General features: G+C 39.8%; 3 protein-coding genes across 4 annotated transcripts; 1 reads left to right on the forward strand and 2 right to left on the reverse strand.

Annotated features, from left to right (window-relative positions):
* The first annotated feature begins 199 nt into the window (after positions 1-199).
* Positions 200-3,801, forward strand: ogfod2 (2-oxoglutarate and iron-dependent oxygenase domain containing 2). The gene is made up of 7 exons (XM_044026952.1): positions 200-373; positions 456-512; positions 1,149-1,259; positions 1,355-1,454; positions 2,241-2,365; positions 2,459-2,716; positions 2,998-3,801. The coding sequence occupies exons 1-7, from the start codon at positions 239-241 to the stop codon at positions 3,262-3,264; spliced, it is 1,053 nt and encodes a 350-aa protein (XP_043882887.1). The 5' UTR covers positions 200-238; the 3' UTR covers positions 3,265-3,801.
* Positions 3,802-3,909: 108 nt separating this feature from the next.
* On the reverse strand, positions 3,910-10,781 carry ppm1f (protein phosphatase, Mg2+/Mn2+ dependent, 1F). 2 transcript variants are annotated; one of them, XM_044026951.1, is made up of 8 exons: positions 10,654-10,781; positions 8,426-8,635; positions 6,872-7,002; positions 6,383-6,585; positions 6,013-6,201; positions 5,612-5,755; positions 4,838-4,931; positions 3,910-4,622 (listed from the first exon to the last, which is right to left on the reverse strand). In XM_044026951.1, exons 2-8 carry the CDS (start codon positions 8,587-8,589, stop codon positions 4,225-4,227), a joined length of 1,323 nt encoding a protein of 440 aa, XP_043882886.1. In that variant the 5' UTR covers positions 8,590-8,635; positions 10,654-10,781; the 3' UTR covers positions 3,910-4,224. The 2 variants fall into 2 exon arrangements, with proteins under 2 accessions (XP_043882886.1, XP_043882885.1); XM_044026950.1 differs by having other exon boundaries at positions 10,658-10,780.
* Positions 10,782-11,425: 644 nt separating this feature from the next.
* top3b (DNA topoisomerase III beta) lies at positions 11,426-24,810 on the reverse strand. The gene is made up of 18 exons (XM_044027086.1): positions 24,537-24,810; positions 20,537-20,668; positions 20,084-20,190; positions 19,705-19,779; positions 19,403-19,599; positions 19,094-19,250; positions 18,890-19,003; positions 17,747-17,837; positions 17,459-17,613; positions 17,237-17,342; positions 16,339-16,485; positions 16,035-16,208; positions 15,568-15,696; positions 15,296-15,445; positions 14,498-14,598; positions 12,809-13,010; positions 12,279-12,466; positions 11,426-11,807 (listed from the first exon to the last, which is right to left on the reverse strand). Exons 1-18 carry the CDS (start codon positions 24,604-24,606, stop codon positions 11,529-11,531), a joined length of 2,574 nt encoding a protein of 857 aa, XP_043883021.1. The 5' UTR covers positions 24,607-24,810; the 3' UTR covers positions 11,426-11,528.
* Positions 24,811-25,048: the final 238 nt, after the last annotated feature.

Genomic DNA, 25,048 nt, shown 5'->3' on the forward strand with positions numbered 1-25,048 from the left:
ATTCTGGTGTGTAAATGTACAAAAAATAAATGACTTGCCATAAAAACAAACAAACTTAAAAACAAGAATTTACAAACACTGTAGGGTTAACTGTCACCAGAAGACGGCAGTACTGTGCATGAGGAGGAAAGCTACCGTTTATACCAAACAGAAGAAGAAGACGAAGCAGCAGAAGAAGAAGAAGAGGAACCGTCAGCTGGTGTTGTTGTTATTGTTTACTTTGTCAAAACTCTCAGTGATGAAAAACAACCAGGACGTAAAGCGTCAGTTTTTCACGTGTAGCTGTTTCACCACGGACAACATTTTCCTGCACAAATACAAACTTCACGTTCGCTTCGTGTGTGAGCAGCAGTTTATGCTGGACTATGAGAGCGTGAGGAAACACGAGCTACAAGTTTATTTCTCTGTGTAAATCATGTTTGTTCATTTATTTCTTATCCTGTGTTGTTTGTCAGCTGCTCAGGAAACTCGGCTGCGTCACTGAACGACACTTTACTGAAGTACTCGACGAGGTAAGTCTGTGTGTGTGTGTGTGTGTGTTTACTGTCATAAACACTGACCTTGTGGCCTCATGGAGACCAAGACTGATTGAGTTTAGAGCAAATATTTTACGGTTAGTCATTAACTGGTTATTAAAGTACAAGTACTTTGTTACTGTACTTAAGTACGTATCTGTCTAACTATCTTTGTTACTCTTTACTACCAAATGAAATCAGAAGAAGTAAAGTTGGTATTATAGTCTGTATTTATATAGAGCTATATATAGAACCCATATATAAGTGTCTTGCTTACGGACACAGACTACGCAGAGCCAGGAATTGAACCCACAACCTTCCAATTGAAGGACGACTCGTCACTGAGCCACCATGGCTCGATCCTACTTAAGTACAGTAAATGTCATATACTTTTACTTAAGTAATAATAAAATATTTAGTGTATAAAGTATTATAAAAAAAAGTTACTTCAACTTCTACCAAAGTAATTTTTTGTTAAGGTGCTTGTACTTTCTTTTACTCAAATGTCCCTTTAAGGTACTTTATAACTGCTGTAATCAAATTACCCTTAAATTATGACCAAATACTTCCTACACTTAACCTCAGTTACATTGTTACTCGACTCCAAGTTAAGCGTTAGTCCACTCTGTTTAGATTTCTCAGGAAGTGGACAGACGAAGGCGCCAGAGCGCGGCGTCTGCAGAGAGAGCCGTGGTTATAACAGACACTTACCAGCCTCTCCATCCTCATGTCTACCATCTGCAGGTATTTACTTGCTCATAATAATAATAATAATAATAATAATAGTAATAATCATTGACAACCTGCTGAGACTCACCTGGTCTTTGCCTTCACCTCAGGAGTCTTACCTCGCTCCAAAGTTCAAGGAGATCGTGGAGTTCTGTCGAAGCGGCGACGCCAGTGAACAGGGTCTGCGAGAGTTGCTGGAGGAAGTGACAGGTGAGAGTTTTTTTTCTTATTTAATCTCCTCTCTATAGCTGAGGCTTCACTGCTGCTTCCATGTGTCCACAATACATATAGAAAACTTAATTGGAGCTGCAGGATGAAGGAAACAGCAGCAGCATTACGTTCGTGAGAGGTAAATCGTGATAAAAATATGTGCTTCTTCAACCTTGCCCTCTTAGTCGTGACGTAAAAGGCGTTTTAAGTGGTACAAGATTTTCAAAATCTGAATTCATCATCAACTGACAGTGATTGATGACATTTATTAGACCTAAATTGTCTGTTAAAATCAATTTTTGGGGATTAAAATTAGAATTAAAATTAGGGCTCGAATTGTGACTTTTCTGAAATATTACAGCTGCCATGAGGTATACATTTTGTGTGAAGTAAATAATCACATACAGTATGTTATGTATATGCCATAGTTACAAAAGAAAACATGCTTACGGTTAAAAACCTGAGTAAAATCTTTACATGTTGGTTTAATAAAAGTTAAGTTTGTAAACCACTCACTCTCCCACACCAAAGTCCATAGAGAAAATCAGTGATTTTAGCTTGTGGAAAGACACAGCAGCTGCTGGTCTACTGCTGCCCTCATGTGGTAAGTTTGTGTTACTGCAGCAGTGGATCAAAAACTCCTGTGTGCTGCGATGTAAAAAAAAAATCACTGATTTTCTCTACAGACTCTGGTGGGAGAGATTTAGTGGCTTCCATCCAAACGTTAACTACTATTTGATAAATGGAGAGAGCATCTTTTGTTAAATCCCAGTTTTTCTGTTTTAGCTCCAAGAGTTTACCGCTTCCCTGTGTTTGAGAGAAACTTCTGCGAGGAGCTGGTGGAGGAGCTGGAGCATTTTGAGCGGTCGTCGGCACCCAAAGGAAGGCCCAACACCATGAACCATTATGGGGTAAACTATCACTCCTGCCCACTGAAAAGCCTCAGAAACTATTTAAATATCTTATCCGTGGCTTTCTTTATTTCCTCCTTTTTGTATCCGTAGATCCTCCTGAATGAACTGGGCTTTGACGACACTTTCATCACGCCTCTCCGTGAGCAGTATCTACGTCCACTCACCTCGCTGCTGTACCCAGACTGTGGGGGGCGCTGTCTGGACAGCCACAAGGCCTTTGTGGTGAAATACGACATGAAAGAAGACATGGATCTGAGCTACCATTACGACAACGCAGAGGTCACGCTGAACGTCTCCCTGGGCAAGGACTTCACTGAGGGGAACCTTTATTTTGGAGATATGAGACAGGTGAATATACTGTGTTTTTATTATAATAATACTCACAAATACAGGACACACAGCATTTTTGTTTGTAAGGATGTTTAACCGCATTGAAAAGATTAAAAATTGGGGGAAAACCCATTCAGTGTGAAATTGAATGTCATTATTTGGCAGCAAGTCAGCATCTCCAACTATAGTGTTCCCGTTGTCATTTTTATCACCGTCTCCTCCTACATTTTTAATCCTTAACTTAAATGTTTTGTGACTGCAGTACTCACTGTGTGCTTTGTTCTAATGGAACCCTGCAGGTTCCATTAGGTGAGACGGAGTGTACGGAGGTTGAACACAGGGTCACAGAGGGCCTCCTTCACCGCGGTCAGCACACGCACGGGGCTCTGCCCATCGTCTCCGGTCAGCGCTGGAACCTCATCGTCTGGATGAGAGCGTCACAGGAGCGTAACAGACTGTGTCCCATGTGTAACAGGAAGCCCACACTGGTGGAAGGAGAGGGTTTCGCTGACGGCTTCACCACAGACTCTGCTGCTCTGCCCTACGTCTCCTGTGTGTTAACGTAACTTCTCGCAATGTGGTTTTTGTGAATCATTCACAATCATCACAGCACCTTTATCTGAAATATGATGCCATAGCAGTACAACTACGTCCTGCTGTGTGTGTGTGTGTTTTCAGTGTTCACTAAATCTGTCTGTGTCTGTCAATCTGAGGGTCACAAAGTGGCTAAAACATACGTATACCTGGGCCACACTGGTTGTGTGTGCAGTGTTTGCTGATCAGATGATTTTTCACACATTAATCTCGTCTGGCTGCTGGATTAGCAAGGATTAGGAGAGATTTTTCTGAATGTTTAGGTGGTTTAAGGGTTGATTCGCCTTTGGAATTTAGGAGAATTTGTTTTTAATGAAAATCCGATTTCTCTTTAAATTCCACTGCCAAAAGCTCCCTTTTGGCTCCTTAAGTTAAGCTCTCTGGAGGTTAGAGTTTTGAGTGTGTCTGATATATTGTGTATATGCTTGTATTTTGTTGCACTTTATCCCCAAGGGGAAATTCTGTTCAAATGCTACAAGGGAAATTAAAAGCAAAACTTGATTTAATAATTACTTTGTCTTTTCTAAGTTGTTTTTAAGAAGGAAACCGAGTTTGGGTTGTTTTGGACCCTCTTCCCTTCTTGTACACAATATTCAGTTTTACATCAAAGTCAAATGTAAGATACACGAATAAGTTTATTAAAAACAGACCAACGTCAAAATTAAATACTGACATGTTTTTTAACAATATGTTAATGTCCATAAAAAAAGTACATGGAATAAATTGCTTTGAAAAAATAAAATAAATTGGGAGAGCAGGGGGCGGGGTTATTAAGGTGTGTGTGAGTGTGTGTAACATATTCAACGAACATAAAACTGGTGTTGGATCAGTTGTTCACTCACACAGGCAGTATGGCTGCTCTCATCTCTTAGGAGTCTGACAGCAGTTTGGCAGAATGGTGTCTGTGTGAGCGGCAGGTTTGATGTCCTCCATCACTGCTGTGGTGCATCTTGGGAGGTGGAGTCCTCCCCAGTAGTGTACGCTGCTCCTGCGGTTGTGTTTTGAGACAACAGCAGCTGCTCCGGTGGACGCAGGAAAACCACCATCACGGTTATGTTGTCGCTGGAGCCTGCTTCTTTAGCGACTCCTACCAAATGTTGAGCGACTCGCAGTCCTTTCAACTCCACAGACCGTTGCAGAGAATTTTCTTCGCCTTCCTCTGGGTCGTCAGGCTCCCGGAGCCCCTCTAGGACCAGATCAGGGACCTCTGAAGGTTCGACTGAGTCAAAGAAGCCGTCGCACGCCAGTAAAACGTAGTCCTCGTCTCCCAACAGCTGAACGGTCGCACAGTCGGCGTCTCCAGACACGTAAGGTTTCTGGTCAAAGTCACCTGCAGGAGTGAAATGAGTGGTTGTGAGACCGAGATGAGAACTGAGGCTCTTAATAATTCAATTATAAGGGCCGTACGACAAAAACAATTTCAGTAGAACCGTATTAGCGTTTCATCCACACAGAATCAATGTTTTGGGAGCTGGGTTCCAGAGAGCAGACACAAATAACGCTGCTTGTTCGTTTGACGTCACAAAGATCAAAGACTTCACTCACCTATCGCCCTCGACACTGCGTATGTGCCGTTAACGCGCCAGCAACCCTTGAAGGTGACGCATCCTCCGAGATCCTCAATTCTTTGTTTCTCATCCTGGTCAGTGGAAGATAGAGAGAGATATGGACGTTACCACCTTCCTACCTTTATGTGCAGTTACCCATCTTTTGCAATCCATCCAATTTATCTGATGATTCATTTTTTTTATCAATTAAATAATCATTAAGACATTACAACAGGCAAACAGAAAGAGAAATATTTAAATGTAGGAGTAACTAATTTATCAGCTTAGTTCCACAGTATATTCATAAGACCACCAAAAAAGGGCCAAGAGTGGTATTGTACCAGAGCTACCACTAGAGGGCACTGTGAGGTGACACATAGACACAGGCACCATTTATATGTACATACCATGTTAACATAGTGAAGTAAATACTGTAATATTTTATTACTTGCCGTAAAGAAACTCCTGCAATCGCTTAACTGAACATTTGAACATGTTTTTACTTTATCTTATTTTTGTATATACTTGTACACAGGTCTTTCCATCTTCTATTGACAACTAAAGAACATAAAGATGACAATAACCGATAAACCGAACTCTCTGAAGGTACAAAAATAGAAAGATTGGGAGGAAAAGCCATACTTAGATAAACTAATTATGGCTTGGCATGACTTGGAAACTGAAGAACTACCAGTCTATTATGAATGCGTCTGACCCTTTGTGTATTACATGTTCCATGTTCTGTGTGTGTGTGTGTGTGTTACATCTGTACCTCTCTGTCTGGTTTATGGGGCTCCATGATTGTTACGACTTGTCCCTTCCTGACCATCATTGCCTGAGAGTCTCCGAGCCAGGACACAGTCAGCTCTTGACCCTGGATCAGCACGACTACTCCTGTAGTTCCGGTCCGCAGACGCTGACGATAACACACACACACACATCTTCAAATCAGTCACTATAAAGTTTTCTGCATATTTATTTCTTTTTATTGCAATTTTTACAATTTGAATTATCTTAACACTGGCATTGTTTGTTTCATTGTAAAGCACCTTTGAAAGATGCTATGTAAATACATTTACTGTTACTTTGCACAGATTATGTTTATTGTATAATAGTAATGGTAATTTATGGTACAGTGTGTTTGTGGTGCAGAGTCAGTGGTTGCATCAGTACCTCTCTCTTAGCTTTGACTCTGAACATGTCGTCTGTGTGTTTGAAGGCAGACTTTAAGGCCGCAGCTGCGTCGCTCTGCAGCGTTTCCTGTTTACTCAGGGCGACATGGAGGTGGGTGACGGCATAGTTGGCAGCGTCCACGCCTCCGTGTCCGTCAAACACAGCGTAGTAGGCGCGGTCCACTCCGTCCTGGATCATGATGGGGGAGAGAGAATGAAAGTCAGATATTTCTTTGAAGGTTATCTTAACTTATCTTAAAATATCACAAAATACCAACATTTGGCAAAACATTTCAAAGACAAACAAAATGGGAAAAAAACAGTGACTGATGATGTTTGGTGCTGCAGCAAAAAAAAAATTATATTTGTACCTGGATATTAAAGAGCTGGTTGAACTCGGGTAGTGCCAAGTGTTTGTCCTCCATCTTCCTCCGTGTGTTCCTGATGGCATGAATGGAGCAGAGGCGGAGCTTTGGAGGAGGCGAGGGAGGCTGAAAGGACTTCTGATGCCATTCCAAAGCTAGAGCAAACAGTTTGTTGAGGAAGAAACGCTGGACTGGCACCGTCTCAAGTACTGATGATGGGACAAAACAGAAATAAAAAAAGTAATCAATTAGACATTTTTGGTTCTCACTGGTGATGTTGAACTGTTGACCAGCGACTCCTGTGTCCCTGCCGAGCTAAAACAGCTCATTTCCAAATAATTCAAATAACAACCATAAGACAATAATTGTTGTCAGTAAGTGGTTCTGTGATCATCACTAACACATTTAACACAGTAAACCTTTTGTTTGCCTATACTGTAAGAAATCTTACATCTTTTACTTCATGGAGGTGAACATCCAACAGGATACACTTACACACTGCTTTTTCCTCTTCTTCCTGGTCGGCGCCAGCTTCCTGTGAGCAGTAGAAAGGTGTAAGGTCACTTTGCAGCAGCTGGGACACTGCTGTCTGACACAGGAGGGCACCGAGAACTGAAGGAGCTAATCTGAAACGATAAACAAACACAGAAACACAGAAACGTGTGCATCGTCAAGATCAGTGACTTAAATGCAAATTAAGCCAGAGTTTGACAGGTCAACCTCAGGTCAGACACAGGCAAATGGGTGGAACAGGACCAGGCCAAATCAGTGAACATGTGACTGTGAGATCAACTCTATGACTTCATTTCTGCTGCAAAAAAAGTCAACCCACAGACAGGAAGTGTGGAGAACAATAGTGTTTCTGCAGCGAGAGTATTAAGTCTTCCTGGTGGGGCATAGTTGTGAAGGAAAAACACACGAGTAGCAGAAACGGCGCAGAAACACAGACAGACAAACACGTTTTTTGTGGAAATACTTCTTGTTCTACATCACAGACGGCAAAGTAACACACAAATCTGCAGACACGGCTAACGAAGCCAGCGGATGCATCACAGACAAGCATCTGATATCACGTGTGTGTGTGTGTGTGTGTGTGGGTGCATGTGCACGGAGGGAGAGAAACATCTGAATATCCTTGATTGTGTGCCACGAAACATACGCTTAATCATTATTTTGGGAAAAAGTGACAGCCCTAGTTTCTGATAATGATGGAACCCCCCTGTGTCAGATTACCTTACCAATTTTTTATAATTTATTGCATGTCAATTACTTTATCGATTAATCGATTGGTCCATAAAATGTCATAAAATGTTCTCAAATTTCATTATTTGTTCACAAACCAACTTTTTTTTTTTAATTTTAATGATTTCTTGGTCAAATGGAGTGAAGAAATTATCTATTATCGAAATTTAGTAATAGTATTTATAATAATAATCAACGCAGCCCTAAATTCAATATCAACTCGGTGTCTGAGATTAAAAACACAGCAACTCTGGACATGAAATTTATAAATCAAAGATCACGAAGGAGAAGAAGAAGGAGGGGTCAGGGCTTTCTTGTTTCACTGCTGTACAGTGTCAGCAGCAGCTGTTCTGTCCATGCATGCTGAAAGAACAGGACAAGAGCAGAACTGTCTGGAATGATAGGAATGTGCGCACACACGCACACACAAATCTTGTTCAGCATTCCCAGTGAGGACAGTCTAAAAAATAATGCATTCCCTAGCCACCGCAACTAAATATCTAACTTTCCTTAAACATAAGAGCAAGAATTCATCTTCAAAAAGACCCTATTACATTCCTGTACACATACACACATACATACAGAGTGGGGAATGCTAATTACACCAAGTACTCCTGCTGATTGTTCACACTATCAGTTGATTAAAAACACTCTACATTGAGCCATACTATGTGTACAAATGACATGATGTTAAACTAATGCAAATTAGAAGAATAAGTGCAATTAACAGAGAAAGTGGTGACAGCCATCTTGACGATGTGTTTATTTAGCTGTCGTCTCTCCTGTGATTCTCCCTCTCAGTCGTACCTGTTCCCCAGCATCCGCATGCCCATCTCCAGACTCTCTCCATACAGCTCCTCCAGGGAAACTGTGCGACTCAGTGGGTTGAGAGGCAGCACGCTGTCTTCGTCCAGAGTAGGAGGGTAATCCTCCACAAATCTGGCCAGGAATTTCCTGGCCTCCTCGTCCATCCTGACGACTCCGACAGCAGCACACCCTACGGTGAATGGACTGGGCCTTGAATGACAAAGGAAGACAAGGCGTTAGATTTCACCATGACAAACTTATAGTAGTAAATTTGACTATTATGAGATTGACACAAATCAATGAATATTAGTCAGGAGTGAGTGTGCGAAGCCACCGCCGAGTTGATCACATTGCAGTTCAGAAGTTGGAAAACAACATTATTATTATTATTATTATTACTATTACTACATGGACAACATTGTCTTATTATATAATTCTAACCCTGGAAAACTGAAGGCTGAGAATCTAACACTTTTTGACTCCTTTTATTTTTCGAGGCAATGGCGTTAATTGGAAATATTTTATATTATATATTTTTTTTAAAAGTTCATAATTGTTTAAATGCCAACTTTTAAACTAATAACACCATTTCCATTTCAAGATATCTTCAATTCCACTGGAATTATGATAACCAGTCATAACATTACATTACAGGAAGTCATAATTAAGTGACAGATGTCAACAATGGAAATATGAATATCTGCAATGTCAAAGCCCATGTATACAAATCAAAAAGTAATTTATCCTGAGAGAAACTGAGCTGTGATATAGAGAAATGAAAGTGCCAAACTTAACCAAAAGTCTAGCCACCACCAAAACATGGCAAAAAAACACTGCATCCGGCCGGACATTACTGACTGGGAGTTGCCTTTTCTCACTCAGACAAAGACAGAGTGTGTGTGTATACTTGTGTTTGTTAACCCTGGTACTATTGAGGCAGAACTGGTGGAGGATAATGCTTTATTTACACTATGTGATTGTGTACTAGGCAGAAGGATTAGTATTAAGAAACAACATAATAACTAAGGGCTTTACAAACTGTGAACCTTGATTGTGTGACGCAAGAATCACAGGAAATGTGTTGAATTATTTTCGTGTTCAAACGTGCCATGGCTGTGAAGTATGCATTTGGATGCTAAAACCAAGGGCTACAACTAGGAATGATATCTGACATGCCGATAAATCAGGAGTACTTCGGCCAATAACCAATACTGACATAGAGATCTAGCGAAATAAACATAATATTTTGCATACCCCTGTTGCAGCAGATACGTATAAATAAACAAATAAATAAAAGGATAGTTGCAGAGGGCACACGCTAAGAAGACAAGGAGGTAGCAGCATACGGTTTTTTGTCATATCACGGGAACTTGACATGTCTGCCATTATCAATAATACCAATTGATATGAAATCAGTATTGGCGGATTATTATTTATTAATTAGTCACTTATTACAAATTACACATTTTTGTTCTCAGATAGTTAATAAATAATTCTAAGTGGCAAAAATCTAATCTTTTTCCATACAGAGGTTTATTTTTTTGTACATGACAAAAAAGATCAGCTAAATAAATAAATAATGACTGAATCCATCAGCTGCCCTGGTTTCTAAGAAATGTCATCAGCCATTGAGACCCTTCTGTCTTTTCTCCATATACAAGTTTAAAACCACAATTTTACCCAACGTTCACCCGGGAGCGTAACAAATTTTAAATTATCTGTCATTTTATCACAATAATAATCTATTTTTAACAGTTGTGAACAGTTCAAATCTTGACATGATGTGACAAATTATTTAATTTTGAAACAGCAACAGTTAACATTTGGAGCTGAATATTTTTTCAATAAATTCTTAAAACACGGTTGCAGTTTTTTGTTTTTGATTGTTTGAATATAACATGAACCCATATTTGCACGTCATTTTAAATCACAGTGGCATTAGACGTAGCATTAGCTTAATATTTTATGGTAGTTTTTAATCAACTTCAAACACTTACCGCTGCAATTCACACAACAAATAATTTACAGCTTCAGTAACAAGCAAGCGAATCGGTGAAACGTTTTATTCCACGTGTGAGGGGGAGGCCGTTATTTCACGTTAACCGGGGGTTAGCTAAAGTTTGAGTTAGGACTCCGAGATACGCCCACGCGCGCACACACAACGGAGACATTATACGCAAAAACACGAGGAGACAAAGAGATAAAGTGATGAAAACACACACACAGACAAACCTGTGTTTGGAGACTTGCGGTGAATCACTGCTGACAACAATGAACTCCCAGCACCAACAGTTCTTCTGTTAACAGAACGTACAGCAGCGTCCCAACACTCGATTGGACCACTTTCCTGTACGTCAACACACTTCCGCCCTACTTCCGCTGTCAGATTTAAAGGACCATACCACACCTTACAACAGCCATGGACCGTACCAATATTATTTATAAGACTTCTCACATTAAATACTGTAGAAGCAGGGCATTAAGACAGGAAACGAAGGATTGAACCATGTTTGTCAACGTCTACAAAGGGATTAATATAATAAATATAATATACATATTAATATCTTTATTACATCCTAATACCAATTATAACCTTAAACCTGATTTTGTTTTGTTGTGAATATTGCATAAACTTATTTTAAAAAACAAAATTCACAATATCAATAAAGAGCACGAAATATTTTTTAAATCCTAAAACCAATAATTTCCGCAGTGTAAATGTTGCTTGAAATACTTTTATTTAAAATGTTTTTTGATCATTTCTTGGTTGACCAACCACTACCATCACCTCCATCACCAAAATTAAATGACAAATGAAATCATATTGACTCTTGTTTCTGTTGTGTTGTGTCCATGTTAATGATTCAGAATCATTCAAAAATGTATATCTGAAGCTGAAATAATTTACTGCAGAGACTAAAGTAATGTTTTCTTAGGATATTTGTAGCATTTATGAGCAATATTTTAATATATTGGTTGACAATCGAGCTCAAAGAAGACTTTATGTTAAACATATCTTTTACTTAATCGCAACCAATCACATGACAAACAAAATGTCTATTTACTGACATGTATGTTTTCATACTGTATCAAATAACAGACACTATACAAAGTAAGCTGCCAAGGCGGCCATTTTGTCCTTTGGTTTTTTGGGATTGCCACGGCGTCCCCGTCCTCGTCCTCTCCCTCCTCCTCCTCGCCTCGCGCCGCCGCCCCGGTACCTCATGGTGGCATGTTTGAGCTCCACCAGGTCCTGGAAAATCTGATCGCAGAACACGCAGCCCGTGTGCTGGGTCTCGCCGGCAGGCAGTGGAGTGCGAGACTTGTTGAAGTCGACCGCGACCAGGGAGGCGTCGCAGGCGTCGCAGCTCTCAGGAGCCACCTATGGGGAGGAGAGAGGATCGTTAGTGGAAGCAAATACTGAGAAAGAACAAGAAAGAACAGCAGGTAGGTATAATAAAAGAAAGAGAATTTAAAATGTTTAAACACTTCTGATATACAATTGCAATAAATAAACTGTGTTGGCTACTAGTAGTTAAATTTGTCCTGACTGCTTAGTAATGATCAGATTACTAATAAAAGGATCACTGTTATGAATGAACTGATTGTGTGCTAAACAATAGTGAAATTGTTTTTTGTAGAGATTTTCCCATTATCACCACCTGGTGGAGGTCAGTGGAATAGCCTGTTGTGGTCATGAGTCCTTCATACACTAATTTGCCTAAATTGTAGGAAAGAGGTTCCTGCAACTTAAAGTTCCTTTCATTATGCAGGTGGAGACACAGAGATCTCAGAAAAATCAGCTGCTCATGTATTTGGGACGAATAAAATCTATTACTGACAGTTTTCTCACCTGTACTTTGTGTGCGTGTTCAAAGAAGTGAACCACAACGTTGCATTTATTACAGGCCATCCTCCACTTTGGTCCAGAGGTGGGATCCAGCACCAGAACCCCAGACTCACACTCCACACACTGTCCAATGCCCAAGGAGTTGAGAGAGTGCTGACAGGTCGGATGTGTGCACTCGTTACATCCCATACCTGGAAAAAGCAGACAGAAAAAAGCAAAATGTGGGACCTAGAAACTTTGTTCTAATTTATTCTTTTTTGTTCTATTCTATTCTCTGTCATTTAACTGCTGCAACATGTGCATTTCCCCAGTGTGGGATCAATAAAGTCTAATTTTATCTAATCTAATCTGATTTTCAAAGAGAGATCTCTCTTAAAAACATTTGATCAAATATGAATTGATTACTAAATAAATTGTCAAATAGTTTGATAAAGAAATAATCGATTTAAATGTATACGTGTTTTTTTACGACTTTTTCATTTGTCATAATGATAATATAGAACAATTAACACTGAACTAAGATGATACGGTACCTTTTTTCATGTCCCTGAAAGGCGGGTTGCTGTAGCAGTAAGGGCACAGGGGGTAGCTCTTGCCCCGGGCGCCTGACGTCCACAGTACGAGCTCAAACTCGTCCAGTGGACAGCGCAGCTCCTTGTACAGCTTGATGGCTCCGTTCTGTGGAAGACTGTAGGTCTCGTCACAGTGGGAGCAGTGGAGCCTGCTGGGCTTGGCCTGTGGTGGATCAAATGTGAAAATGTAAATGAATGAAATGTAAGAAACAGAGTCAGTGGACTGACTTTCCGCAGAGGAGTTGTCGATCCATTGCTGCCTCCTTTATTAAATCCAAATGTTTTATTTTGTGACTTCAGTGTTTGAAATCCTTTGGTCAGATTTATTTAACTTATCAAACTTATTAAATGACGCAACAGTAGGCCGGCAGCTGCCGTGTTCTAGTCAACTAGAAATGTGAATTTTTTTCAATGGACTTTTGCAGAAGAGAAGAGTTATTGAGTTACAAAGTGAAACAGGCTTGCTGTTTAACAGAATGATTAAGCGGGAAATGTATTATTAAGAAAGTGTAAGTTTATTAGGTGAGGGGTGAGGCTTTTAAAAGCTAAACCTGTTTCCTGTCCAGATTAACAGCCAGTCAGTCCACAAAAGTCAACCAAAGGACAGGGGGTGGTAAAAGGGGTGATGAGGGCAGAAGCACAAGATGAACACCATGTGACCTCCAGTTGTCAAATGTGCTGAATTTCTATATGTACTTTCAGAAGTGGCAGTGACGCACATCATTGGGGGAAAAACGTGGAGCGCTCTAAACCCACGTCTCCCAGATTACTTCATACAAGGGTTACCTTGTAGCTTGCGGTATCCATGAGAACACGCCACTTAATAGGCACATGTAAGCCCACCACACACATTTTCAGATAAAACCCGCAATGACCAAGAGATCTGCAGCCTCATGATTCATTCATGAGTTTAAGAGTGGCTCTTCCATCGGGCAAAAAATGGTAATTAAGATGAACTTTGAAGGCCAGAACTCGGCAGCCAGACATCATGTGGTCCAGAGAGGAAAATGAATGAAGCCTCGTTGATCCCTCTTCTCTTCCTGTTCCATTATGGCGCCACAGTATTTTAGCTACACTCTTGTCTTGTTCACTGTCTCAGCTAAAGCAGGTAGCTGTCCTAAGTGAGCATCTGCCACCAACTTGATTTGCCTGAGGCACCAGCGCATAAGAAGCAGTGTTTAGTGTGTTTAGTGACACCTGTGAGCTTCCACTTTTGACTTTGGCCTCATTTCTTAGGCCTGGTTTAAACAGCAGCCCAAATCAGACATTTAATCATATCCCGATAGTTTCTAGCTTGATTTTTTTGGCAGTCTGAACAGTTAACACATGAGATCCAATTTTTCAGAAGTATATTCAAACCACACAGGGAGGTGGTTTCAAATGTGATTCTGATTGGATTTTTAGGATCTACCGCTTTGAGAACTGCAGTCAGGGTTTACCGTTTGTCTCATTCACTAGATTAATGACAATAATTTTTACTGTATATAAAGTCACACCGTTTCTATGCATATGATCTCATAGGTATTAGGTCCTCGATGACACCTTTAAAAAGCTGCTGCAAACTTATGTATTCACACAAGTATTTGTCTACTTTTTTTAGTGTCAAATTTTTGTTCTTGTTTTTCTATTTTTCACTGTTTCCCTGCTGACCTGGATGTACTTCATGAAGCGGTGACACTTGCCACAGCGGGACAGCGGCTTCCCACTGGCAGCGATGGGAGAAAAGGAGACTTCCATCAACTCATCCATACCTTTAATAAAAACACACAAAACAGACAGATGCTGTAATATACTGCTGCACAGAAGTCAATCAAACCACAAATAATATTTCCCATAACTATGTATTGTGCTAATCTAATCATGTTCGTCTTGAAAATGAGAGCCTGTGTCCCGGTAAGACCACTTGTATAGTTGTGCTGTCAATTTATATTCTGAAATTTGGATTTTCTTTCAAATTTCTGTTCAAATTCAAATAATAATAATAATTTATGCTTTTTAATACTTTAGCCCCAGAAAATAAAGCCTGCAGTTCTGAATATCTTCGATTTTTGGAAAAACTGGCAGCTATTGTCAAGATTAAGGTTAAAAATGACAAATACATTGTCATGAAGTGGCACCCACGGTACTCAGGTTTTATAATATAGCCAGTTATTAGCTGGTACAGCCATACAGTTAAAGCTGCATTTGTACTTGACCTAAAGGGTTCGGTTAGTCCCAACATTGCTTCCTAAATGCGGGTTTTAAACGTTTAATTTCCACCAGCTTCTGAAACTCACTGGACAATATAAGCGGCTAATCACATGTTTTTGCAGAAGCCATGTACTGCAGCATTTTTGTCAACACCTGATTAGGCCCAGGCTGAATTTACAGCCTCAACAACATCACAACGTCTACAGTACAACATGAGAGCCTGCAGCCATTTCTTTTCATTGTGTACAGAGAACTTACTGTTGATGGAATCCACAAAGTAGTGAAACTTCCTCTTGAAGATATCCAGTGTATGCTGCAGCACCTGCTGGAAGTTCGCTTTGCCCTGTGCAATGAGGTTCAGTTGTTTCTCGACTGCGCTGCGTATGGTCGGCAGAACCAGCTCTGCATCTGAGAAACACACACACGGTACACAGTAACACCATGAATTTGACTAGTTATTTGGTCCCACGTTAAAAGAGTTTACACTATCCCTCATTAGTGTAAGATAATGAACAATAATATAAAGCAACCTGTCTTGTAGTAGCCATGTACGAGGACGATGCCCAGGTTTGTTGGCTTTAACTTGCGTCCGTTCTCTATCGTGACGTAGTTCCTCTGGCAGATGTTGTTGATGTGGACTGGGATGCTGGCGTCAGTACCTGGAGGAGGAGAGAGCAGAATTCAACATCTGTAAAAAACACTCTCCTCTCATTATATTCATTCTTCAACACTGATGGAGCAGCTGCAGAACATGGTGCGACATCTACGAGTTAAAGATATTTTTTCTCATTACATGGTGGAGACCAAACTAGAGCTAAAGGTAGATTTTTTTTCTTACATATATAATGTGAGAAGAGGAGAATCTCTGCATTTGTTTTACAGGGACATAAACATCTCTGTAATTGAATAACACAGCAACCGATGATCCACTGATATGCTTTCTTACACCTTCTGTTTCAAGACATAAACACAATAAGATGTATCCAACAAGTCTTACCAATGCCATGTTTCTCCATGAGTGTGATGAGTTCGGCCTCGGTCAGGTAGTCCGGGGGGTTGGTCTGCTTCTCCACCAGCTTGATCTCGTCTACGGTGTAAGTGTCTCCTCGCTCACAGTCTGGCATGGCTTCTTCCAGGGGGATGCCCTGCCACGGCATCACAGCTGTGAAACCTGGGAAAATACAGAAGTAACACTGAGGAAAGTCCTTTTTTCTTTTTTTTACTATGTCCTTACTTCTACATCCTTAGTGAAGTTACGTGGTGAGTTGAAAAAAGTGTCACGGTGAATGTGTCGTCAGTACCTGGTGAGATCAAAGCCTTGCCACTGCATGAGAAGGATTCCAGGCCAATGCTGAAGTCTATCGTGGTCTGCAGGTATTTGCAATCCTGACTGACAGTGGCTATGAAATGACGCGTGATGTACTCGTATAGTCGCCAACCATCACTGCCTGTGGAAGAGAGGAAGAAACAGAAGCAGGGTTAAAGGCTGATTGATAGAGGAAGATAAGGGAGTTTTTTTAAACAGTTTGTTAATAAATTCATGTGATAGCGCCTCATGTAGGTCTATGCTACTGTGAAGAGTGGTCAAAAATCATCTGAAGCATGAAACTTAAAATTAATATGCACGACCAGTCAAACGTTTGGACACACCTTTCCATTTACTTGAATGAGGAAGCGTGTGCAAACTTTTGACTGGTAGTGCAGGCGTCAAGCTTTCTAAATCTCACATTTCGATTTCAGTTCCTTCATGACTCCATTAAAAATCAATTTATGATTCTAAATCATTTTTTATTCAAACTTGAATCATTACAGCCAGCTGCTCATTTGAGGGTCTGCTCTGCTGTTGTGTGCTAACAAAAGTTTAGTCATCATGAAATCAGAGTAAAGTGTTTGCCAGATTAAGCAGCTTTTATATTAAAAGTTTTTACATTTATTTAAGGTGAATCTGCACAAATAACCCGGGTATAATCAGAAAAAGTCATGTTATTGTATGACATACCTTGTCTCATTTATTAATATTAAAATTGAAGCCTTCATTTTCTATGCTGTAAGGGCAACACATTACACCAGTCAAAACTGAAGCATCGTTACTTTTTTGTTAAATTTTGTATGAATTAAGAATCGCAACCCTCTGCAAAAACAGAAAAAGCAAAGTATAGAGAGACCTTTATCAATGATCAAATTAGCTGCGTGACCCACCCAGTTCCGCCTCTGAGGCCGCACGCATGGGAGTGATGGGTGGATGGTCTCCTGCATCACTTCCTTTCCTGGGTCGGTTTAATCCGGCTGAAAGTAGAGCCTTCACCTGAGAGGGAGGATATTTTTCGAAACATTTGTCACGTGTATCCACTTCGTGCTTATTTATGTGACTATGAATACGACCACTGATGTGTGTCCATGATGACCACAGTGACCCCTCACCTCCTCTGCCCAAATGGGATTGTTGGTCTGCTGCTTCAGGGTTCCCTTCAGGTCAAAGTTCTCGGGGTAGTGGGTCGTCTCAGTACGTGGATAGCTGATGTAGCCCTGGGTGTAAAGACGCTCTGCGATCTGCATGGTGTGCTGAGGACCCATACCTAAAGAGATTAACCAAAAAAAAGTCTTTATATTCTATAGGAATCCAAATCTACACCATGAGATACTGAACCACAGCAAAGACCAGCATTGACCAGTGACAGAATATGAACAGATTGAAACGTGTGAATATACCTAAAGCAGAGCTGGCCACTCTCAACATCTCCACTGTGTTCAAGGCCTGAGGTCTTTGCTTGGCCTTTTCCTTCTTACTCACCGACTCCACCTGTGAAAAAGACACATTCTACAGCTTACAACATGTAGTATTGTATATTCATGTGTTCAATTGTCTTCATTTATTTAATAGATGTTAAAATTCACATTTATTATTCATCATTTACCACACAGTCCTCTTAACTGTGTGTAATCTGGCAAATTATGTTGTGATAATATTATCTTTTTCTTATGAACGTTATTAAACAGGATGGATTATCCACCTGCTTGTTTTCGGAGTTGCAACTTTCCTTTAAAAACTACACGAGGAAAATCAATAGGAAGCAAGCCAACACATACAATGATAAGAATAAGAATAATAAACAAATGTGTGGTAACAAGAGTCACAATTAAACAAATGTTTTAACTTCTTCTTACATGAACTTTCCAAATATTAAATACTGTCTGATATCATGATAGGATTAACTCAATGTTTAAGACACTATAAAATCTCACTACAGACACATTTATTTATTTATTCATTACAGCCATTGGTCAATGGTCCTCTGTAGTATAACTAACATTACTAGTACGAGTAATATAAATAGTAGTAGGAATAGTAGTAAATGTTTATTGTTCCTTTGAGTCACACAACTGAGGTCACACAGACAAACATGTACAAGTCAATGTCCCACCACACTAACCACACAATCCCACACCAAACACACAAGACAATAAACACAAAACCACATTTAATTATACAAGATTGTGTTAAGACTGAAGAGCTTGGCCCGTCTGTCAATTCAGGTTTTGACCTATTTTGTTGTTTGTTAGTTAGATATAATTGTAATAAATATTGTAATAATATTTTTTACATCTTATAAACAGGTGTAACAGATCTGATTGTTCTGATTTAAAATAAACATCTGGTTTAGTGTTTAGCTTTGATTTCCTTACCTTTAACTAGCTGGCTCATACTATAATTAAATAGTGTTTATGTTACATCATACAAAACTGGATGTCTTTAAGTTATTTTATGTTTTAACAGTTCATGGTTACTTATTTGTGAGTAGTAATGGAAGTTAGAGCAGAGTAAACTTTGTACAGTTAGGATTTTGCGTTTACCTTGGCCTCCCTGGACGTCTTGGCCAGATTAACAAACATCTGACCCACATCCCTGTCAAAGACCCTCACTCTGTCCCAGTCCAGTGTCAGTGGGCTGTCCTTCCCTTTGAATACCTGGAAAAAACAAACAAACACAGCATGTGTCTTACAAAAGCACAGAACCAAGAGAAAATCAACAACGATGGAATGGAAACAGAGACGCACCTTCGCCTGGATGACCCAGTAAGTCTCAGGTTTAAAGGACTGGATCTTGTCATGGCGTTCCACACAGAAGCCTAGCGTGGGGGTCTGACAGGGTCCAAATGAGATCAAGGAGGAGTCCAGGTTGCCGTACTTGCCCTGAAAATACTTGGTCTGGAACCTGGAAAATATTTGACACAGGAAAAGTCAGATTAAAGCTCTACTCCCTCCTGCTAGTCCAGTTTCCTGGACGTGCAATGAGCAGAGCGAGCAGCATGTTACTGACAGTGACATTGTCTTTTCCAATATGTGAGGCTGTAGAAAGTCACATACCTGGTGAAAGCACAGCCAATACGCAGATCCAGCTCCTGCCGAGCATCCACTGACAGTGCCTCGTTACGGTTGGGCTCTCCCAGGCTGTTCATGGCGTTCCAGATGTCCGTGTCGGTGATTGAGCTGAACTTGGCGCGGTAAACCGTCCGTTCCCTGACACTCCCTTTGTTCATCACTGGCTCAACTGCATCCAGTACCTTCAGTGTGAGAGAAATCATGACTTTTTAAGAGTGACTTCACCTGGTATTACAGGAGAAAAACAATATGTGTTTAATCCCGGGAAACGCGATGGCCTAATTTACCTCAAAACAGATGTTCTCGCCCTCTTTATCACAATCCAGCCATAAAACCACGTAATCACAGCCTCGGCCTTCAACCTGTACAGTACAGCAGAAATGGGGTGAGCATTAACATAATGTGTTAATTACATCCTTAAACTTAATAAGACATAGAAACAAGACAACAAAACCAAGCTAATAAGACTGTAGACTGTAGCTAAACCAGCTCTGTGTTTGTGTAGTTTGTCGAGAATGTTTTATTGATTCAAATTTGGCCAGAAATAAATTTTTCTGTGGGCTTTTGTCATTTTACACAGACTTTAACAGTGGTGAAGAGTTATTAAATAAGAACAATGCAGTAGTTGAATAAGGCAGAATGACTAAATTAACCTCGAGGACCAACCTGAAGGAACTTGACCATGTTGAGTTTGGGGTTGGCCTCCTTCTTCTCTGTGGGAGCTTTACTAAAGAGCTCTGCAGGATCCACTTTGTCCCAGTTGTTGTACTTCCCTGTAAAAAAGTAAATAAATAAATAAATAAATGAATAAATAAATAAAGGATCAAGAAGGACATCCATTTTTGGATGCTGAAGAAGTTTAAACCTGACCGTTAATGAAGATGAAAGTTTAAGATGTTGAGGAAACAGTCTGGGAAATTGGAATTACGTGCATAAAGTAATTTAAAAACACACACAGACAAAGTGAAGATTTGAAGTATTAAGATTTAGAGATGTGTCTCCAAACTAATTATGATCAAAGATGTGTGGGGGCGTTTAACAACAACAGCAGCAGCAGCAGATCTGAAAAACAGACTAACAAACTAAATAGAAGAGACATAACTGAAGGACGACTCTCACCAATGAAATCCAGACTCATTACGTGTCCACAAACAGACGTCATCTTAAAGCGGACAGTCTGGCCCTGGAAGCTGCCGCTGTAATCGTGCACCGAACATGCTCCGTTAAGTCCCTTTCGACTCGTACAAGTTCCTGAAAGCAAATACGAACAGATTATTATTATTATTGTTATTTTTACTGTCATTATCATTAATATAAGTACAAATATTACTACTAACACCATCAATAGTTGCTGCTTACTAGGGCTAGGCAACAATTAGCCAAATATGTAGAGATACAATTTTCTTTAGTGGCGAGAAAACAATTGATTACATTGGACATGGTAACCAACCAGGAAAATACATATATTTTGATGTATTGTGAAAAAGAAATATTCGGAAAAATAATACCTTCAAATAATCAAAAATAATTTTTACTAGAAATGCCCCGCAAGTATGTTGATGATTAATGTTTTCATGTGTACTATGTTAAAAATGAATTCAAATTAGTATCAATGAATCGATTATCAATCCATTACTAAATGAATCGTCAACTCATTTTATAAATCGATTAATCAGTTTGAATGTTTTATTAAAATGATTCAAAACTTAAATGTGAATATGTTTCTGATGTCTTTGCTCCATATAACACAGAATAGATTAAAAGTGAATCATTTTGGTTTGTGTACAAAAACAGGACATCATCACTTCCATGGTTTGAGAAAAACTAATCAGATTATTACTGTATTATTACTGAGTGAGTGAGTGAGTGAGTGAGTGAGTGAGCGAGGGGGCACTCTGGTTCAATGCTACATGCTAATGTCCTCTTTGAATTAAACCATTCTCTCAAGGCTAAATGCTAATGACAGGAAGAAGATGGACCACGACAATTGTGATGGGAACCAAAATGGACAACGCACGCACACCAACGCACACAAATGCTCCGACCGCTATATAAATAGAAGGTTGCCCAGGGGTTTGGAGCCAACTGGAAAACTCATCATCAAGACAAGAAACAGAAGCTTCATCACGCCAAACTCCCAACATAAACTCCAGACATGGAACAACTGCAGGTAAGAAACATCCCCTAATGTTGATGACCGGAAAATTTATTGAGAACGACCACATCTGGGCCTCAGCCAAAGGTCCCAAGCTAGGGTAATTTATTTTATAGTTATAATTAGATATATTTATATTTGTAGACGGTAACAGCTCGTTGTGACCCCATATCCACTATTCGATTTGTCTGTTGATTATTTTCTCAATTACTAGTTTGGTTCAGAAAATGTTGATCAGTGTTTGTCAAACCTGGAAATGATGATGTTTCTCAAATGTCTTGTTTTAACGATTTCTTTGTTTTATGGCGCAAAGAAACCAGAAAATGTTCACATTTAAGAAGAAAAAATTACTCAAACCGATTAAGCTAATCAAATCAAAATACTTGTTGTAATTTACTAATTCATTAATTGATAACTTATTCAATTGATTGTGGACAAGGGCTGCAACAACTAATTGATTATTTATCAATTAACTACCTATTTAAGTCGATTCATAGGTTTGAGATTTGTTTTGATGATTTAAGACCAATTCTCTGATTTTTCAGCTTCTTTTTTCAAAATTTTCTTGACCAAACAACTAATCAATTAAAAACTCAATCTTTAGTTGTGGTGTTTTTGGGGAAAAAACGATCAAGAAAAAAGAAATTAACATACACATTTTTTCAGTAACTTGAAAATCGGTCCACACTTGTTGACACTGTGTTGGTTTTGTGTGTGTGTCCAGCAGCTGCGTGTCTTTCTGCTGTGCCTGCTGGCTCTCCAGCAGTGTCAGGCCATCCCACTGGGTAGCCAGTGTGTGGACGAGTCCTTCTGCACATACAGCCTGCAGGACTACTACAGTCAGCTCGTCAACCTGCCCAGCCACATCAACGAGCGCAGCATCGCGACCTGGAGCTACGTGTAAGTGCACACATGATGAATCACAGCGCAGGGTTTTCATCGGCTGTCAAAGACATCGAAGGGCCAGAGGATGAATAGATTTGCTGAGGAAACACAATCACTGCTCAACACTGGTTGGCTTTTGCTTCTAATTTATGATTTACATATTAAATCATTTCTAATAAGATAGATAAGATAAGACAGTCCTTTATTAGTTCCGCAGTTGGGATATTTACAATACAGGATTTCTGAGTTGAGAAATTGGCCTACTCGCTTCAGCGGGGACCAAAGTCCCTGAATGCTGCTGTTTGTCAGTGTTTGTACAGAATGTAAATGTTAATGCACTGTAATTAAACTTCATGTCGACATAAACATGTCGAGTAGTGACACATTCTGGCCCACCTGCTTTATTGGGGACCAAAGTCCACGAACGCTGCTGTTTGTCAGTGTTTGTACAGAATATTAACAAAAAAAAACCTCACAAACACAGAGCTGGTTTAACTACAGTCCTGCTCTCTGTCTTCATCAGTGATCACTGCAGCCTCACAGCAGGAATATGCTCTTAATTTCCTCATCTATATGAATTTTAAGTGCAGTAGTATATTATATGTGTGCTTCTCTGTTGTTGTTTGCCTAGTTTAAGAAAGTACTACCTATGAGAAACAACAAAGGGGGAAAGTCAGGGATGTAGGAATGTTAATGGTATTTATTGCATTTATTTATTCATTTATTTTCGGTTGTACATTCTGATTTTTTAAATCTTGACTAAAGGGTTGGGGAAAAAATCTGTGGCACCTGAAAAGAATATCTTGTCCCAGACCAGACTTTTGGAACGACTGCTCTTGACTTTAAGCTATAGATTATTTAAATATTGTCTCCAATTTGTCCCGCTGTCTCATCAGGGAGAACATCGACCTGAACCGCGTCCCTCAGGTCATACACGAGGCCAGCTGCCATACCAGCCACTCCTGCCGCGGACTGGATGGCACTTTTGGTCTAGAGACCATCCCCGTGTCACTGAGGATGCCCGTCCTCAGGAAAAATCCCAGCTGCTTCTCTCTGGAGTTTGAGCTCATCACCATAGCTTGCATATGTGCCATTTCCAGACACAGCTGAACAGGACTGAGTGCTCTAATGTCAACAGATGAAGACCAGAAATGAGTGTGTTTGATGAGACAGAGCAGGGTAAAGACGGCATTTTCTGCCAAATCATCCATTTCACTCACTGTTGTTGTTTTCCAGTGGAGACTGAAAATGTCACCATTCAATATATAGCACATGTAATTAAAGCTAGTTTAGATTAACTGGTATCATCGCGTCTGCATGAAGTACTCTGGTTGTTGATAGGGTGGCTACTAATCATTGAAATCCCAAAATATTTTTTGTCAACAGACCAAAGTTATTTTCTTCACTGAATCAAAGAATATAAAATTATAAAAGAAAATATTAATGTAAAGGTACAGTGTGCAACATTAAAGGGGGGTTGTTGGTAGATATTGAATATTCTACCCATAACTATGTTTTTATAAGTGTATAACTGCTTCACAAAATTAAAAAAATGATTTTCATAGGCTTCGATTTTGGGATGGGCATGAGTTTTCGATTATTCACCCGATTCTAAAAAAAAAAAAAAATCTCGTAATGTATCAAAAGGATACAAAACAAATGTTTTATCCATGATTGCATTTATAAAAGCAAATCCTTCTACTCCACTGACTACCTAATTTGTGGTTGATCTATTATCACAATGTGGCAGCAGAAGCAAGCATTTAGTCAGGGGACGCTGGACTGCATGTGCGTTTGCATCACATGCTTCACTATGCACGGAATATAAAAAAGTCAATAAAAATCAGCAACAGCATTTTAGCTGAGTCATGTTGTGGTCTGTTTATTTCTTATTTATGGTAGAAGAATTATGTAGAGGTGGGTCAAGATATCAAATTGGTGATGTATCATCATTAGAGCTGCAAGTAATGATCACTTTCATAATCACCTTCACATTGCTCTGTTCCTCTTATTCCTTCTGTTCTAAAATTACGTATCTTTACACTACATTACATAACACAACGGTCGAATCGAACTCACCTTTCGAGAGGATTTTGGCGATGGACTGAGCCAAAGACGGCTTCTCCGCCACCATCAGAACAGTCCTCATGATGGAAAAACTGGTACTAAAAACAACAGTTAACAGCGCTCAGCTGGCGACACAAGGTGGCGCTGTTGTCTCACTGTCACACCGGGTCAATAAAAGTTACACAAATACGCAAAGCGATAGAGAAAATCTCAAAAATTGCCAACATTACTTGCTAATAGCCTACACAAAAGCCAGGCGAGCGGCCATGACAGTTATGTTTATTTACTTCCGGTGACAAGCGGAAGTTTCTTCTTCGTCTTCTACCCAGCCCAGGCGATTTCCACCTAATCGGTCCGCTACCGCCACCAGTTGATTTATATACGTCTTAAATCCCGTATTTTTATATAAAATACAAATTAAGATGTGTCTTGTTTTTTTATGTTTTCAAGAAACGAAGGTTTGTTACCGTCATAGAAAATATTTATTTTACTTATTTGTCCAGGCAAGACTAGAATGTAATGAA

This window comes from Solea senegalensis, linkage group LG5, assembly GCF_019176455.1.
Source record: "Solea senegalensis isolate Sse05_10M linkage group LG5, IFAPA_SoseM_1, whole genome shotgun sequence".
In the NCBI taxonomy this organism is placed as follows: Eukaryota; Metazoa; Chordata; class Actinopteri; order Pleuronectiformes; family Soleidae; genus Solea; species Solea senegalensis.

Coding starts and splice junctions, on each gene's coding strand:
- top3b (XM_044027086.1), bottom strand. CDS start 24,606: ATGAGGACTGTTCTGATGGTGGCGGAGAAGCCGTCTTTGGCTCAGTCC. Junction 19,004..19,093: donor ACTGGGTCATCCAGGCGAAG/GTGCGTCTCTGT, acceptor TGTTTTTTCCAG/GTATTCAAAGGGAAGGACAG. Junction 15,446..15,567: donor ACATGGCTACTACAAGACAG/GTTGCTTTATAT, acceptor TGTGTTTCTCAG/ATGCAGAGCTGGTTCTGCCG.
- ppm1f (XM_044026951.1), bottom strand. CDS start 8,589: ATGGACGAGGAGGCCAGGAAATTCCTGGCCAGATTTGTGGAGGATTAC. Junction 6,202..6,382: donor ACCAGCTCTTTAATATCCAG/GTACAAATATAA, acceptor ATCATGATCCAG/GACGGAGTGGACCGCGCCTA. Junction 5,756..6,012: donor GAGTCAAAGCTAAGAGAGAG/GTACTGATGCAA, acceptor TGTTATCGTCAG/CGTCTGCGGACCGGAACTAC.
- ogfod2 (XM_044026952.1), top strand. CDS start 239: ATGAAAAACAACCAGGACGTAAAGCGTCAGTTTTTCACGTGTAGCTGT. Junction 1,455..2,240: donor GTTGCTGGAGGAAGTGACAG/GTGAGAGTTTTT, acceptor TTTCTGTTTTAG/CTCCAAGAGTTTACCGCTTC. Junction 2,366..2,458: donor ACACCATGAACCATTATGGG/GTAAACTATCAC, acceptor TTGTATCCGTAG/ATCCTCCTGAATGAACTGGG.